This window comes from Argentina anserina, chromosome 4 (genome assembly GCF_933775445.1).
Source record: "Argentina anserina chromosome 4, drPotAnse1.1, whole genome shotgun sequence".
Classification (NCBI taxonomy): Eukaryota; Viridiplantae; Streptophyta; class Magnoliopsida; order Rosales; family Rosaceae; genus Argentina; species Argentina anserina.
The window spans coordinates 20758910-20775799 of NC_065875.1; the positions used below are offsets into that span (position 1 = coordinate 20758910).

The 16890-nt window shown below is 39.3% G+C and overlaps 3 protein-coding genes across 5 annotated transcripts; 2 read left to right on the top strand and 1 right to left on the bottom strand.

Moving 5' to 3' along the window:
- The first annotated feature begins 369 nt into the window (after positions 1-369).
- LOC126792729 (urease) lies at positions 370-7402 on the top strand. 3 transcript variants are annotated; one of them, XM_050519195.1, is made up of 20 exons: positions 370-424; positions 1061-1236; positions 1365-1438; positions 1576-1621; positions 1789-1894; positions 1999-2141; positions 2418-2528; positions 2865-3031; positions 3180-3558; positions 3634-3742; positions 4131-4270; positions 4404-4541; positions 4682-4773; positions 5128-5257; positions 5340-5498; positions 5793-5960; positions 6114-6248; positions 6332-6403; positions 6486-6726; positions 6850-7402. In XM_050519195.1, exons 1-19 carry the CDS (start codon positions 403-405, stop codon positions 6705-6707), a joined length of 2589 nt encoding a protein of 862 aa, XP_050375152.1. In that variant the 5' UTR covers positions 370-402; the 3' UTR covers positions 6708-6726; positions 6850-7402. The 3 variants fall into 3 exon arrangements, with proteins under 3 accessions (XP_050375152.1, XP_050375151.1, XP_050375153.1); XM_050519194.1 differs by lacking the exon at positions 6850-7402 and having other exon boundaries at positions 6486-6844; XM_050519196.1 differs by lacking the exon at positions 6850-7402 and having other exon boundaries at positions 373-424; positions 1086-1236; positions 6486-6844.
- A 1168-nt stretch (positions 7403-8570) lies between these two features.
- Positions 8571-12678, top strand: LOC126792727 (lipoxygenase 6, chloroplastic). Its single transcript, XM_050519192.1, has 9 exons — positions 8571-9267; positions 9571-9854; positions 9937-10174; positions 10272-10601; positions 10719-10804; positions 10896-11003; positions 11099-11400; positions 11481-11747; positions 11843-12678. Exons 1-9 carry the CDS (start codon positions 8883-8885, stop codon positions 12600-12602), a joined length of 2760 nt encoding a protein of 919 aa, XP_050375149.1. The 5' UTR covers positions 8571-8882; the 3' UTR covers positions 12603-12678.
- A 134-nt stretch (positions 12679-12812) lies between these two features.
- LOC126792736 (4-coumarate--CoA ligase-like 6) lies at positions 12813-15414 on the bottom strand. The gene is made up of 6 exons (XM_050519204.1): positions 14267-15414; positions 13700-13889; positions 13453-13598; positions 13291-13358; positions 13082-13184; positions 12813-12960 (listed from the first exon to the last, which is right to left on the bottom strand). Exons 1-6 carry the CDS (start codon positions 15296-15298, stop codon positions 12847-12849), a joined length of 1653 nt encoding a protein of 550 aa, XP_050375161.1. The 5' UTR covers positions 15299-15414; the 3' UTR covers positions 12813-12846.
- Between the last annotated feature and the right edge of the window lie 1476 nt (positions 15415-16890).

Sequence of the window (16890 nt, forward strand, 5' to 3'; positions counted from 1 at the left end):
CAATTGGAATAACCCATAGACATAGTGTATAATTCATATAATTAATATACAAATTAAAGGTGAATGAATCATTTTGTCTATTTTATTAACGCTTTAAACATTTATTAACATTTTGGTAATTATACATACTAAAATCTTTTTTTGTTTACAACTTACCAAACACAAATAATAATTTTTTGCTCTCACAACACTTTCTAAAACAGTTTACCAACGCTTTAACAATTTTCTCTCACAGCAATTTCAAAAGTCATTTTGCTCACATTAACTTTAAAAGTCATTTTACTTATAGCACAGTTGTACCAAACTGGCCTTACACTGCTCGGGTAAAAAACAACTCAAGTCATTTGGCAAATTATGGAACACTCCGAACTCTCTGGCGTCACTAAAAGGGGTCCAACCTCTATGTTTCATCGGACTGATAAAAGTAGGACACTTTGAGAAAACAAAAGTCTGAAGCTTTGACATCAGTGTCATCCTATGAAGCACGGACACGCGGACAAGGGTTCGTATTGCGTGTCCGACACGGACACGGACAAGGACACGCGAACTCAATTTGGACACGGCCCGGACACGCGGACACACACCAACTCATAATAAAAGTGAAAGTGCTATGGTGAGAATCGAACATTGGTCATCCAAGGCACCCAACAACTCCTCAACCATTCCAACAGATTCAGTTTTTGTTATATTTATACACATTTTAATATATATAAGGAGAGAAACTCACGATAAAAATAAAAATGCTTGTGGTGGGATTCGAACATTGGTCATCCAAATGATATAACAAATCCTCAACCATTCCAACAGATTCAGTTTTTGTTATATTTATGTACACTTTAATATATATACATCTAAATACTTTCAAATTTTAAATTAGTTTTTTAATAAATATATATATTAAAATAATTTTAATTTACGTGTTCACCACGTATCCGTGTCCAAAAAAATTTCTATATGCCGTGTCTACGTATCGAATCGTGTCCAATACGGACACTCGTGTCCGTGTCGGTGCTACATATGTGCCATCATATCTGATCAATATCTCTTTGATTTTGTAAAGCTTTACATTTGTTTCTTCTTCAAAGGGCGTTGACTTGGAAGCACAGAGAAATGAAGCTGGTACCAAGAGAGCTTGACAAATTGGGGCTCCACAATGCTGGGTTTCTTGCCCAGAAGAGACTTGCTCGTGGGTTAAGGCTCAATCACCCTGAAGCTGTTGCACTCATAGCCAGTCAGGTGTTTTGTGCTTCTTATTTTTATTTATTCAGTTAAAGTTTCAGACTTCGATCATTTTTTAGGTGTTTGAGATATTGGTGATTGGTTTTGTATAGAGAGGTTTGGGTCTGATATAGCTTTGTTGGTAGATACTGGAGTTTGTTAGAGATGGTGATAAATCTGTGGCAGAGTTGATGGATATTGGGAAACAGTTTCTGGGGAGGTAATGATTAAAGAATGTTAACCATTGTTAAGTTTCTCTCTTCTACTAGATATGTGGGACTTAATAAGGATTGCCTAATTTGTTTGAATTGTTGGGCATGTGTGTATATATTTATGTGCCTATTTCTTTTCAAACAGGAAGCAAGTTCTTCCTGGCGTTCAATATCTTTTGGATATGGTGCAGGTATTATACTCATCTTGATTTAGCTTGTGCATTTTGTTCACCTTTTTGGGAAACGAATTTGATTGTATCTTTGTTAACTTGAGAAGCTAGAACCATATAATATGCTGTTGAAAATTTGTCAGAAACATGCTATTAAAATCCATCTTTACTAGTAGAGTTGTATGTAGGTTGAGGGGACCTTTTGTGATGGGACCAAGCTGATCACCATTCATGATCCGATTTCTTCTGATTGTGGAAACCTGGAACTAGCTTTAAAGAACTCTTTTCTTCCTGGTAAGGGCTATTGCATGCTAGAATGTTTCAGATTTCTTTATAATGGGATCTATTTGCTTTATTTAGTATCACAAGGTCATTGGTGAAACGTAATTGTTCTGCAGTTCCCTCAGTTGATAAATTTCCCGAAATGGCGGATGGTAGAATACCTGGTGAAATGATCTTCGAAGGTGGTAATATTGTAATTAATGAGGGAAGGAAGGCAATAATTCTAAAAATTGTCAACACTGGAGATAGGCCAGTTCAGGTGTGTATCTTTTGCACTTGTTGTTTTGTAGTGTCTTGCTGAAACCCTCATATTTCTTATGACACATTTACCGTTGATCTGTGTCTTAAATTTTATAATGAGCTCATTAACTTTGGCTAGGTAGAGTTATCTGGTTCTGTGTATCAATTTAGCAACTAAGAAAATATGGTGCTTTGGCCAACTTAAATTAATCAGCAACATGACATTATGAATTATCCTGGAGAACTCAGTTCAATAATAGATTACTGTGAGGTATAATTCATCTGCCTTTTCCAGGTTGGCAGTCACTATCACTTTATTGAGGTCAACCCTCACTTGGTCTTTGATCGAATGAAAGCATATGGTATGCGCCTGAATATACCTGCTGGAACAGCCAAGAGATTTGAGGTCAGATTTTGCTTAATTTTTTAGTCCGGTATATTTGAAATTAGGTTAGCTTATCCCAAGTGATTACAAGTCATCCTTCACTTTTAAAGATATCATTCGGCATCACATTGTTGCCTGCAAAGAAATATGACTGCTGCTCTCCTTCAGTGTTTTAACAGCATCATTGCTTCTACATATCTAATTGTCATAGAGTAGGTCCAACTTTGCCATCATGGATGTTGGTATAGTATTGAGCTTTTGTTTGATGGGCTCGGCTAAGACTTTTTAAGAATTTTACTTGAACAAATTCTAAGCATTCTAAGTACATTACTGGAGCTTGTGTTGCTTTGTTTTCAGCCAGGAGAAAGTAAACACGTTTTACTTGTAAGCATTGGAGGTAATAGAGTAATTAGAGGAGGAAATGGCATTGTTGATGGTGCAGTACGAAGTTTCGAAAGACACCAAGTAGTCAAGGGAGCTTTGGAAGCCAGAGAATTTGGGAACGAAGAAGAACCAAATCCTAGGTCTAGACTTTCTACCTGGGAAATTCTTTGTTACTTAGTTTGCTTCTACTTTTTGTTTTTTTTATACTAGCAAGATTATTTCGGTTGGCTTGTCCACTAAGATGATAAAGTGTAAAAATGGAAATGCCTCACCTCAATCATTCTGCAGAGAAGGTGTTGCAGGAAGAGATCCAGCTTTTACCACTGTAATTTCTCGCGAGTCATATGCAAACATGTATGGCCCTACCACCGGCGATAAAGTTCGGCTTGGTGATACCAACTTGTTTGCTGAAATTGAAAACGATTATACTGTTTACGGGGATGAATCTGTATTTGGAGGTGGCAAAGTGATAAGAGATGGAATGGGCCAGTCAACAGGGAATCACGCAGCTGACTCACTGGATACGGTGATAACTAATGCTGTAGTCATTGATTATAGTGGGATCTTTAAGGCAGACATCGGGATCAAAGATGGTCATATAGTTGCCCTTGGGAAATCAGGCAATCCAGACATTATGGATGGTCTATCTAGCAATATGATCATTGGGGTAACTATCATTTAGTATAATAGCTGATTTCAAATGAATAATGTCCTAATATGCTTGCACATTCTCTGTAATTAGGTTAACACAGATGTCATTGCGGCAGAAGGACAAATTGTGACTGCAGGAGCTATAGACTGCCATGTGCATTTCATATGCCCGCAGTTGGCATATGAAGCAATATCAAGTGGTGAGCAATTTTTCTGGAAAGTGTCTGAATATTTATGAACGACAAATTTGATCAGTTGGTGCTGGCTTGAAAAGAAAAATATTGTTGACAGTACTTGGGAGATGCATAGTTTATTCTATGCAAAGACATAGAATATGAAAAAAAAATACAGCAGTAATTATATAATAAAAGCAGAATCACTCTTTTTTTTTTAGTTATCTAAGTTTTTCACTAGTCACTCGAGATTTTCTGCATTTGCATATAGTTATAGCATCATGGTGTTACTGTTTTTTTTCTGTGATGGTAAAGTTCCTTTTCATTCCTATATGTTTACTCTTGAACTTTGTGAGAGTTTAAGTTCAATTATTTGACCCCCTGGATATTTCCAAAACTTTCAAAACCTATGCAGGTATCACAACCGTAGTAGGAGGTGGAACAGGACCTTCTACAGGGACACGTGCAACAACATGCACACCATCTCCATTGCAAATGAGGTTGATGCTGCAATCAACTGATGAAGTGCCTCTAAATTTTGGCTTTACAGGGAAGGTATGCTTATTTGTTTGAGACTCGAAAAAAAAGAATCTCATTTCTGCCTACCTTACATTCAAAGGATCAACAGAAATTTGAAGTGATTTTTGAATCTCTTTCCTGTAATCTTTTGCCCCTCTGTTCACTTTAGGGGAACAGTGCCAAACCTGATGGCCTACATGAGATAATCAAGGCTGGAGCAATGGGTCTGAAGCTGCATGAAGACTGGGGCACAACTCCTGCTGCAATAGACAATTGTTTGACCGTCGGAGACCAATATGACATCCAGGTACTTTTTATTTATTGTTTATTTTTACTTCATTTTTTGAGAATGCATATACTTCAATCTGTTTTGAAAACTTTAATAGGATGTTGCCTGAGTGGGACTTATCATGTTATACATCTTCAGTCTAATTGTGATCTTGATAGGTTAATATCCATACAGACACCTTGAATGAATCTGGATTTGTTGAACACACAATTGCTGCATTCAAAGACAGAACTATCCATACTTACCACAGGTAATTACTGTATATATCATAATCTGCCACTTTTGATTCTTATGGAATTTTTTTTTGTTCTTCTGAACTTGGTTGTAGCTTCATATTGACTCAGCTTGACATGTTTAACCCTTTGACCATGTTTCGACTGCTAACCATTTCCTACATACTTGCATTCTCACACCGTTATTGAGTGAGATTCATTTATTAATAATTTGTCAATGTAATTATTTGCAATGCTTATATATATACTCTGATTGTTTTCATCTTTCGGCTTAGATTGTATATCATGTTACCTCTGCAAGCCTTGTTGCTTTTTTTTTTTTTTTTGTGGTTCATTTGTTTATCAATGTTTGTGCTTGATTCCTCTTGCAGTGAAGGTGCAGGTGGGGGTCATGCTCCAGATATCATCAGAGTATGTGGTGTGGAAAATGTCCTGCCCTCATCAACGAATCCCACACGGCCCTTCACCTGCAATACTATTGATGAGCATCTTGATATGCTGGTATGTCAGAATAACACAAGTAGTGATACAGCGTGCACTTTGTTTACAAATGAGCTAAGATTTCAGATTTTCAATCCTGCAGATGGTTTGCCATCACCTTGACAAGGACATTCCAGAAGATGTAGCTTTTGCTGAATCAAGGATTAGAGCTGAAACAATTGCCGCAGAGGATATATTGCATGATATGGGAGCAATTAGCATGGTGGCTTCTGATTCACAGGCCATGGGTCGCATTGGAGAGGTTTTACTTCCTTTATGCTTATTTTGAAATGTATTCTATTTCCTCTGGACCATAAACAAATTTTTGTTTAAACTGCACGTCTGTTACATGGTAATTTGAACCATCGAATTACATTATCGTCAATTGTCTCCTTTTACCAATCCACAAAAGTTCATATCTTCAATCAAAATAATATCTTGAATACCATATTTCCAAAGTCTTATTTCTAATTTTCAAGTAACCTCTATCCATTGTCAAACTAGCATGGACATATGTAAGTCTAACTTAAATTTGTGTGAAACTTTTTCTTACCAGGTGATAACCAGAACTTGGCAAACTGCTGACAAGATGAAATCACAAAGAGGACCGATAGAACCTAGTGCATCCAACAATGACAACCTTCGGATCAAGCGTTACATTGCAAAGTACACCATAAATCCAGCAATAGCAAATGGATTTTCTGAATATGTTGGTTCCATTCAGGTACGTTACTTTGAACAGAAAACCAAACTAATTATTATCAACTATTTACCCTTCATATGCCACTTGCATATGGCTGGACTCTGAAATAGTGCCACTATTAATTCCATTCATAAAACAATGGATTTCTCATTTTCCTACAATGAGCTTCTGCAGGTGGGCAAGTTTGCTGATCTTGTTCTATGGAAGCCATCTTTCTTTGGGGCGAAACCAGAAATGGTGGTCAAAGGTGGTGCAATTGCATGGGCTAATATGGGTGATCCAAATGCAAGCATCCCCACACCTGAACCGGTAATATTATTAATACTTCTACAAGATTGTCTTATATACTCGTGCTGGGTGGACGCAATATTCAGTGCTTTCATTCTTGGCAGGTTCTCTCGAGACCTATGTTTGGTGCATTTGGCAAGGCTAGTAGTGCTCACTCCATTGCCTTTGTCAGCAAGGCATGAAATCTCTCTTTCTGCCTTTCAATCACAGATACATGTAATTTATGGGCATTAACTTTTCATCATCTTGTGCAAACAGGCAGCTAAAGAAAATGGGGTTAAAGCCTTGTATGACCTCAACAAGAGAGTAGAAGCTGTGGGAAATGTTAGGAACCTCCGCAAACGCGACATGAAGCTCAATGATGCCCTACCAAAGATTCTCGTTGACCCTGAGACATACATGGTGACAGCAGATGGCGAGGTTCTGACCTGCAGTGCTGCCACCACCGTTCCCCTATCCCGGAATTACTTCCTTTTTTAAGCTGAATGCCCATCCATAGGTTTTTTCTTGGAACCTCTTTCACCAACTTGTATATTCTGAAATGCAACATTTTTTGGCCAATCTAATAATGCAAGGCTAACAAACTGCAATAAAATACTGATCATTTGGCAATGTAACTCAGAATCTTCTGCATATGATATGCCTCTTCCATGTTCCAAGTCTGGATGCATATCTATAGTTGCTGAAAGCAGATCTCATATCTCACTGGACAGAACAAAAAAGAAATGGCTAAACCGTGCAAGTTGGTACTCTCTGATTTCAGAATACCGAGTCTCATTGACCTTTGTCTTCATATGGAAAATGCTGGCACAATAATTCAGTAATAAACTTAATCCAAGCTCAGAGCTAGCAATGGAGGAAAATACATGAGGTGGATTCATCTTGTATTTGCTTCTCAGTAAGTGCTTGCTGCTAAATTTTCTCAGATGAAGCATAGAGTTATATGGACAACGTTTCTACTTTCAAGTACTTCCTCAAACAGTACCAAAAGATAAAGCCTTTTGTAATCCAGTGTGTACGTTATAACTCTTCTTCTTCTTCTTCTTCTTCTTCTTCTTCTTTTTATGTTATAACTTATCTTTGTTAAAGGAGCTTCAATTATTTAGAATAACTTTAAAGTTCTGAAAATACTGGACCAAAACGAAAGTAGAAAGCATTTTTCTCTAATATTCTGTACCTTTGATGTAACCTAAATTTATTTAATTCAGACGTGATACACATGTGAACTAATAAATTTATATATATATTGAAAACGCATAAGGGATGTCTGTTTTGATCAACTACAGTCCTCCACTCTACCAACTGAGCTAAGATCGTTTTGATATAAATTTACATTTCTAAGAATTTGTATTTGTAGTTTGCAAGTAAAAGAATTGATATCCTTGAACTTATAAAATGGACATGTGAAAGAGAAGATTTAGCCAGTTTTTATTGTTATCTTATGTGTTATACAACTTCCAAGAATCCAAGGTCGACCAACCATAGATTTGTGATGGTTTGACAAGTCAAATGCATCTTTGAATTTAAATTCAATGTAACATTCACATGGCAAATGCACAGAAGGTAGTTTAGCATAACATTTTTTGGTTGTCATGAACCATGATAAGGAAGATGCTCTTTCTCTTGTTGTTTAAGTCCTTTTCTTTTGTTGTTTAATTCTTGACACCCTTCTTCTACCTCTTTTTATTATTTATCCACTCTTCCCTATTGATTTCGCCTATTCAACCCCAAAAAAGATCCATGATGATCTTTTCTGCATAAACTATGACCTTACCATTAAAAAAATTGGGTCTTAGTCCTAACAAGATTGGATGATTTAGATCTAGTGATGTGTGAATCCTGGATAACATAAAGGAAGGCTGAAGGCAAAGGGTGATGTAATCTGATGCCAAATCCAATTCCTTTCTTATATTTGACAATTCAACCCTTTTATCATAGACCATTCGATCCTTAAATTTAAGCCATGATATTTGTATATACATTTTATCATGAAATGTTAGGGATGTGCTTGGTTCCATTCTGGTTCCTTCTCAAGCATCAATTTCAGGAAATCGCCCCTTGATAGATGATATCATTGCTTCAACCATATTAATAATTAGTAGCATGTTAGGTTGCATATGATTGTTATATCTGGACCAACTAGGGTCAAATCTCTAAGTTAATAAAAATAGAATTTACCCTTATGTGACACATTTTACATGCTTTATTTTTTCTTCTCGTGCAGTCGTGCATGATGGGAACTGCCATTTTTGTACCGTACATACCCACCAGCCTGCTTCCCATTCTTTTCCTCAGCAAACCCACCGATCTTCCCCTACTTTCCCACACAGAGCTCATATCCAACGCGCCGTCAACATCCTTAGCACATTTCTCTACGCTACAGGAGATTGCATATCACGCGCCACCATTCGAGAGTCTTCATCACTCAACACAACCCAGAATAAAAGACCGCTATTAAAACCACCGATGAGAACTGAAAAAACAGTACACACTTTTCAGCAGAAGAAGAAGAAGTCCCACTTAAGGTTCTTCACATTTCAGACACCACCACCTGCCGGAAAAGCCAACAAAAGCCGTCGCTCCGGGCGACACTAGAGTTACCTTAAACAAGTGATCACTTCAGAGCTAGCAACGTTGTTGGTCTTTGTCAGAAACATGTATGCATTGAAGCAGCCGCTGCTTCCTCTCAAGTCAAGCCTCGCCGGCGGCCGGCGGTCAACCGGGAAGTTCGTCAAGCTCCGGAAGGCCCATGTCCCCAGTTTCATATCACGGCCAAATGGGCTTGGATCAGTCAGAGCCGTGATCAGCGGTGGTGACAAGGCTTCAGTGGAAGAAGCTTCAACTCCTCCGTTGCAGAGTAAAGACATTAGTGGCTCTTTACAACCTTCTTCTTCTCCGATCGCAGTAAAGGCGGCGGTGACAATCAGAAAGAAAATGAAGGAGAAGGTAATAGAGAAAATTGAGGATCAGTGGGAGTTCTTTATTAATGGGATTGGTCAGGGGATTCTGATCCAGCTTATCAGTGAAGAAGTTGACCCTGGTAAATTTTATCAAAGACTCAAACTTTTAGTGTCTTTTTGGGCTTCCACTTTGTCTGTTGGTATATGCTTAATTTTTGTGAAAAGATGTTTTATTTTGATTTTTTATTGTGATGAGCATGCAACATTTTCATGCCCATTTGTGTTCATGATCCTGGGAATCACTACCAAAGAATCCAAAGTTTTCTGCTTTTATTAGTTTTCTTACATATTTTTATGGATTCAGACAATTTATTCTTTGGGTTTCTTTTGGTTTATAGTTTGATGGGTGGATGAGATTTATGTTCCCATTTGTGTTCTTGTAGTTACTAATTCAGGAAAGGTAGTCGAATCTGCTGTGAGAGGCTGGTTACCAAAGCCAGTACCATCGGAACATTCACACATAATTGAGTATGCTGCTGATTTCACAGTTCCAAGTGACTTTGGGTATCCTGGAGCTGTTCTTATTACTAATCTCCACGGCAAGGAGTTTTACTTGTTGGAGATTGTCATTCATGGTTTCGATAAGGGCCCCTTTTTCTTCCCTGCAAATACTTGGATTCATGCTCGAAAGGATAACCCCCAAAGTCGAATCATCTTCAAAAACCAAGTGCGGATTTCAACATATTTGCGTGCATTTATGATTGATTTGAAGGAGTTATATGCTTACATTGTTATGTTGTTATAAACAGGCATACTTGCCATCACAAACACCAGCAGGGATTAAGGATCTTCGACATGAAGACCTAATGAGTATACGGGGCAATGGGAAAGGCATGAGAAAGCCACATGATAGGATTTATGATTATGATGTGTACAATGAGTTGGGGAATCCTGACAAGAGTGAAGAGCTAGCTAGGCCAGTCATTGGTGGCAAGGAGAAGCCATATCCTCGGCGCTGTAGGACTGGTCGGCCTCCATCCAAGTCAGGTACATAAAATGGTGTCCTTAATATTTTTGCAGTTGAGTTTTATAGCATTCATAAATAATATATTGTGCCACGTTTGATCGTATGACATTCAAACAGATCCTCTTACGGAGAGTAGAATCGAGAAGCCTCATCCAGTTTATGTGCCTCGTGATGAGACTTTTGAGGAAATTAAGCAAAATACTTTCTCACGTGGGAAGTTGAAAGCTTTGCTTCACAATCTGTTACCATCTCTTGCTGTGAAATTGTCAAGTTCAGACATACCCTTCAAGTGCTTCTCTGATATAGATAAGCTGTATAATGATGGTCTCCTCCTCAAAGATGACGATGAGCAAAAAGAATCTGTGCTGTTTACTGGCGGCATGATGAAAAAAGTACTTAGTGTTGGAGGAGAGTGGTTAAAATATGAAATCCCTGCTATTATAAAGAGTAATTTACACTAATTCCCCTTTGTTTCCCCTGCTTTGTTAAACAATTTTATTTTCTAGGAAGAAGCCTTCCTGTCATCAATGTCATCCATTTCTCATGTTGAATTTATGTGATCAGGGGATAGATTTAATTGGTTGCGCGATAATGAGTTTGCACGACAAGCTTTAGCTGGAGTCAATCCAGTGAACATTGAGATTTTGAAGGTAAATACAAAAAGATCCATTGTTAATCACTGTGTGCTAGTTAAATGCCCAGCTGGTTTGAGACCTTAAGTTGGATCATGAATATTTTCAGGAATTTCCAATTATCAGCAAGTTAGATCCTGCTGTTTATGGCCCTCCAGAATCTGCTATCACTGAGGAACTGATAGAGCAAGAACTCAATGGGATGAGTGTAGAAAAGGTATCGATAACTGATTACATTCTGGGATTTGAAAGTGGTTATTTCTTTCCTTCTTTGTAGAGTTTTATATCTTCCCCTTACAATTCTTGATACAGGCTATTGAGGATAAGAGACTGTTTATACTCGACTACCATGACATATTTTTGCCCTTCATTGAAAAGATGAATTCCTTGCCTGGAAGAAAAGCTTATGCCTCAAGGACTGTGTTCTTCTATACCAAGGCTGGTTTTCTGAGACCTCTAGCTATAGAGCTTTCACTTCCACCAAAACCTTCATCCCCTCGAAACAAACATGTATATACTCATGGACATCATGCTACTACACACTGGATCTGGAAGCTAGCAAAAGCTCATGTTTGCTCAAACGACGCTGGCGTCCATCAGCTAGTCAATCACTGGTAAAACAGTAATATATTGGATTGTGAAGGTTAATGTATGACTTCGATAACTAATGTTGTGGTAATTTATTTTTGCCTAGGTTGAGGACTCATGCTTGCATGGAGCCGTATATAATTGCTGCTCATAGGCAACTTAGCTCAATGCACCCCATCTACAAGCTACTTCATCCCCACATGCGCTACACCTTAGAAATTAATGCACTTGCAAGGCAGGCATTAATAAATGGAGGGGGAATAATTGAGGCTTCTTTCAGTCCGGGAAAATATGCCCTTGAAGTAAGCTCGGCAGCTTACAAGAGTATGTGGAGGTTTGACATGGAGGCATTACCAGCTGATCTTATTCGAAGGTAAGATTTTCATGATTTGAAAGTTGTTGGCATTACAAACACAATGAGATTGAACAAAACAGCCTGAGTCATTTTACTTGTGTTAACATTCTCAGAGGCATGGCTGTGGAAGATCCTTCAGAACCTTGCGGCGTAAAACTTGTAATTGAGGACTATCCATATGCTGCAGATGGTCTCCTTGTATGGTCTGCCATTAAGGAATGGGTAGAATCTTATGTGGAACACTTCTACTCCGAGCCAAATTCTGTGACATCAGATCATGAACTGCAAGACTGGTGGAATGAGATCAAGAACAAGGGTCATGCTGACAAGCGGGACGAGCCCTGGTGGCCAAAACTTAATACCAAAGAGGACTTGTCCGGTATACTTACAATAATAATTTGGGTTGCTTCAGGTCAACATGCTGCCATCAACTTTGGCCAGTATCCTTTTGGCAGTTATGTCCCAAACCGTCCTACCTTAATGAGAAAACTTATTCCACATGAAGATGACCCCGATTATGAGAAGTTTCTTCAAAACCCACAGCAAAGGTTCCTGTCTTCCTTGGCAACGAAACTTCAAGCCACCAAAGTGATGGCCGTTCAAGATACTCTATCAACTCACTCCCCAGATGAAGAGTACTTGGGACAGGTGAATTCTCTACACGCCCATTGGATCAATGATCATGAAATTTTGCAATTGTTCCACACATTCTCTTATAGACTAGAGGAAATAGAGAAGATCATTGACAGGAGAAACAAAGATGGTCATCTTAAAAACAGAAGCGGAGCAGGAATTCCCCCGTATGAATTGCTGTTGCCCACTTCAGGACCTGGGGTAACTGGCCGCGGAATCCCCAACAGCATTTCTATCTAATGGCATTAACCAATCTGTAGTTGGTTCATCATAGAATGTTGCAATGCATAACAATGTGTATTTCAGCAAGTAGGTATGACATTCATGATCTGTTGTACTCCTTAAGTAAAACTACAGCTCCCTTTAAGAGATTATGTTGAAATACCATGCCAAGAATTAGCAATAATGAATCATCTTTCATCGGTGTAGCAAGCAGATTTATACTGTAGGTCCAAATGTGACACCAGAAGAGAGAAACTGGAGTTCATAACTTGGACAATGCAAGTTTAATTAATTCTTTTCTCATCAATTTACCTTGTGCACTCTTTGGTACTTCATTGATGAATGATACTCTTCGTATTTTCTTATATGATGCAACCTGCAATTCAGATGACGAAGTTCATAAATTTAGAAAATCAAACTAATTCTTGCAGTATGATAATTGAGTTGCTAAATTTATCCTTGCATGCCAGACATGTCATTGGATCAGTCAAAATTACCTGTTTGGTAATAAAATCCATCACCTGCGATTCATCAACAACACTTCCTAGGCGCCTCACCACAAAGGCCATTGGTACTTGACCAGCTTCTTCATCAGGATACCTGTCAACTATCTTACATCAGTTCATCACATACAGATTGTCAAACCTGAAGAACAAGCCTTATTGAGAGAACCACAAACAATAAAGCAAAACCGAAAATCACATACGGAACCACAGCAGCATCAGCAATATCAGGATGGGATTGAAGCAGATGTTCCAACTCTGCTGGGGCAACCTAATGCAAACATGCAATAGTAAACACACCTCCGCACATCATCCTCACTAATTCTAATGAATCAAAGCAGTTAACTTGTTTGTGTCACACAAACCTGGTACCCCTTGTACTTGATCAGTTCCTTGATCCGATCAACATAAAATAGGTAACCTTCATTGTCAATATAACAAAGATCTCCAGTTTTAAACCATCCTTCAGCGTCAATACTTGCAGCAGTTGCCTTTTCGTCTCTAAGATAACCTACAAAGCTACACTAATCAATATGAAAAGCAACACCAAAATATGCATCAAAATATGAATATTAGGCACATTTTCAATCCTGAAGAGAAAGAAAACATTACCTTTCATTACAAATGGTCCTCTAACCCAAAGCTCACCGGTCATCATAGGAGGCAAGGCAATGCCGGTATCCGGGTCAACAATCTTGGCTTCAAAATTTGACATCAGCTTTCCTGTTGCTCCTACTACTCGGGTCTCATTTGGGCCTACCGTGCCAAACACCCGACCCGTTGTTTCTGTCAGCCCGAATCCCTGCAAATCATAGTTTTTATTTTTTACGCAACTTATTTCCACTCGTAGGATTAGAGAACACTAGAAATTTAATCAACTAGATTTGTCGAGTTATCAGTTCTGGTTTGGCTTAACTTTTTCTTTTATCGAACAAAAACTCAATTACTACAACGAGTCAACAGAGAGTCAAATTCACGATGTTCCATGGAAAACCAACGGTTCTAGGCAGTCAGGTTAATTTTTTAAATTTTAAAGTGGATTTATATTTTAGGTCGAGTCCATCACAGTTCCACTGTCAACTAAACCCTAAACCCCAAATTGTAAAATTTAAGTACTGACCGAAAATATAGTAAAGAACTAGAAGGGCTAGAGTCCAAAGTATTCATGCACAAACTGACCTGTGCCACTTGGACGTTAGGAAGATGTTTCTTGAGCTTATCGATAACACTCTTGGCAAGCGGAGCGCCGCCGCTGCCGACGACCTGCAGCGAGCTCAGATCATACCCGTCGATCTCACTCCCCATCTTCACCACCGCCACCACCACCGGCGGCGCCCACGCCACGTGGCTGATCCTATTCTCCTCGACGGCCCGCAGCGTCGCTCTCAGATCAAACCTCCCGGAAATCGACGCCAGCGTCTCGCCGAACCCCAACACCCTCATGATGACGCCGAAGCCGTACACGTGGAAGAACGGCACCGCGCAGAGCATCACAGGCGGCGGCGACGCGGCGGTCGGGTTCCGGACGGCGTAGGCAGACGCCAGCATGGAAATCCAGTTGCGGTGAGTCAACTCCACGCCTTTGACCGCCCCGGTGGTGCCGGAGGAGTAGAGGACTGCGGCGGTGTGGGACTGGGGGAAGCAGACGGGCGGAAGCTCCGGCGCCGGAGTGGACGTCGTCGACGTCATCATGGACTGAAATTCCGGGGAGTCGAGGAGTACGGCGCTGTAACGGAGGGAGGTGGGGAGTTTGTGAGCGGTGGCGGAGGTGGCGAAGGCGATGACGGGTCTGCTGAGGTGGATTTGGCGGGAAATCTCCGGAGCAGTGCTGGCCGGGTTTGAAGGGGAGACGGTTACGCCGAGGGAGATGAGAGAGAAGAAGAGGATGGGGAGGTCGAGAGTATTGGGGGAGAGGACGAAGGCGGTGTGGCCATATGAGAGTTTGAGTTGCGACTCTAGCGCGGCGGCTAGGGTTTTGACAAGGCACGTGAACTCGGGGTAGAGAACGTGACGGCGCGTGGAGGGGTCGATGAGTGCCGGGGTGGAAGGCGGAGGAGGGGAGGCTTGGAGGTGGGAGAAAAGGTAGTGAGTGATGGAAAGCGGCGTCGTTTCGGAAGGGAGAGGGGCTTTCGGCCTGAGGCTGTGGAATGTGTTGGTCTTTGAGCAGAAGCCGCTGTTGGGATCAACGCTGCTAGTGGTGTCATCGGCCATTTTTTCAGTTCAAGTTGTTGGCTGATCAAAATGGGAAATGTAGGAATGGAAATGGAATCAAATTGGTTGCTTGGTTCGATTTTGAAGTTGATCACGGCTTTTATTTGAATTGTAGAGTTCGGCAGAGGGGCATCCGTGCATATGTCGATTTGTGTTGTTATTCTAGGACCACATTGTAAACGTCATACTAAATGCAGTAGGGTTACTACTTATTAGTTATTGAGATATATGAAATATACGTACACTTACGATATTGCAAAAGCCAAATTTGTATTCTCTTCTTCTGTTCTTTCTTATATAGGCATTCGAATAAGATTTGTCACAGCCGGCGCCTAAAGGTGCTGCTTCCATCAACCCATTAAAGTTTAGCTTCAGCTGCAGCCTGCAGGTAGGTATGTACGTTTATTTTCTTCGATCTTTTATTTTTTAGTGTTGGGTATGTTGCCATGTTGGTGCATGGTAGGGATGCAAGTACTACTTCCATTTGATATTGAAATGCGCCTGCAATCGATCTATACATAGAATTGATATATGAGAGATTTTCTAACGAGAACCATCTTGTTAAGAACTAGTTAAGGACTTTCCACTTATTAATTAGACATATTTTTTTATTATATTTTTTCATCTCAACCGTTTAGATTTTAAGTCTATCTAAGTAGATTATTTGTACAAATTTTCAGTCAATTTGGTAATGGTTAAGGTATCAAAGTCCCTTTCAAAAAAAAGGGTATCAAAGTAGATCAAATTAGTAAACGTACTAAATTTGTAAAATATGAACCGTTCAAATTTATAATGAGTAAATCGCATTTATAAATTATGGTTGAGATTTGTTCGAGTTCATAACGATTTTTAATTTGAACAAAAATTTACAAGGATGATATATTCATATATATTTACAAACTAAACAATTGAGATTTGAATATAAGATCGAAATATGAATGAATCTCTTTAGTCCTAAACAAAATGTTCTTTCATTGGAAAGACTCCCATAACTATATATATAGGACCGCGTACAAGTTATTTTTTAAGATGCAGATTTATTATTTATCTCCTTTCCTTCAATAATTATAGACTGGCTATATAGCGATCCTTGAACTCCTAGGAAGCATTGCAAAACCTGACTATACTAGTCCTGCTAATTCAACCTACTACTTAGAATGCCAGTTTGTATTTTCTGATATTGTATTTACGATTTTGGCTTTGTTAGGCAATTTAGGGTCACTTTCCTTTTTTGGTAAAATTGCCCCACGGTCACACCAACCAAACGGCATAAGCTCAAAATTAATTGCCTGCATTGAGCCTTCACTGGTTCTCCACTCTCGACTTGTTTCCCTATGGACATTTTGTGCCATAAACTATTTACGCTTTCAAATCTGGATTCAAGTTTCTCCGGGATTATAAAGAAGGATTTTGCCTAAATTTATGGTTGGATTTTTATAGGAAGAGATCGATTATACCTCTAAGCAGGATTCAAATAACTTAGATGAAGTTTGAGCCTCATGGTGACAAGAAGATGGACATTGATATTAACACTACTTCAGATCGATTTGACAACCTCTTTGAGTTAATAGGTATATCCGTATATATTTGTA

Coding starts and splice junctions, on each gene's coding strand:
- LOC126792729 (XM_050519195.1), top strand. CDS start 403: ATGTTTCATCGGACTGATAAAA. Junction 2,529..2,864: donor GAACAGCCAAGAGATTTGAG/GTCAGATTTTGC, acceptor CTTTGTTTTCAG/CCAGGAGAAAGTAAACACGT. Junction 5,258..5,339: donor ATGAGCATCTTGATATGCTG/GTATGTCAGAAT, acceptor TCAATCCTGCAG/ATGGTTTGCCATCACCTTGA.
- LOC126792727 (XM_050519192.1), top strand. CDS start 8,883: ATGTATGCATTGAAGCAGCCGCTGCTTCCTCTCAAGTCAAGCCTCGCC. Junction 11,004..11,098: donor ATGGGATGAGTGTAGAAAAG/GTATCGATAACT, acceptor TTCTTGATACAG/GCTATTGAGGATAAGAGACT. Junction 11,748..11,842: donor CCAGCTGATCTTATTCGAAG/GTAAGATTTTCA, acceptor TAACATTCTCAG/AGGCATGGCTGTGGAAGATC.
- LOC126792736 (XM_050519204.1), bottom strand. CDS start 15,298: ATGGCCGATGACACCACTAGCAGCGTTGATCCCAACAGCGGCTTCTGC. Junction 13,599..13,699: donor AGGACCATTTGTAATGAAAG/GTAATGTTTTCT, acceptor GTAGCTTTGTAG/GTTATCTTAGAGACGAAAAG. Junction 12,961..13,081: donor TGGATTTTATTACCAAACAG/GTAATTTTGACT, acceptor TCTGAATTGCAG/GTTGCATCATATAAGAAAAT.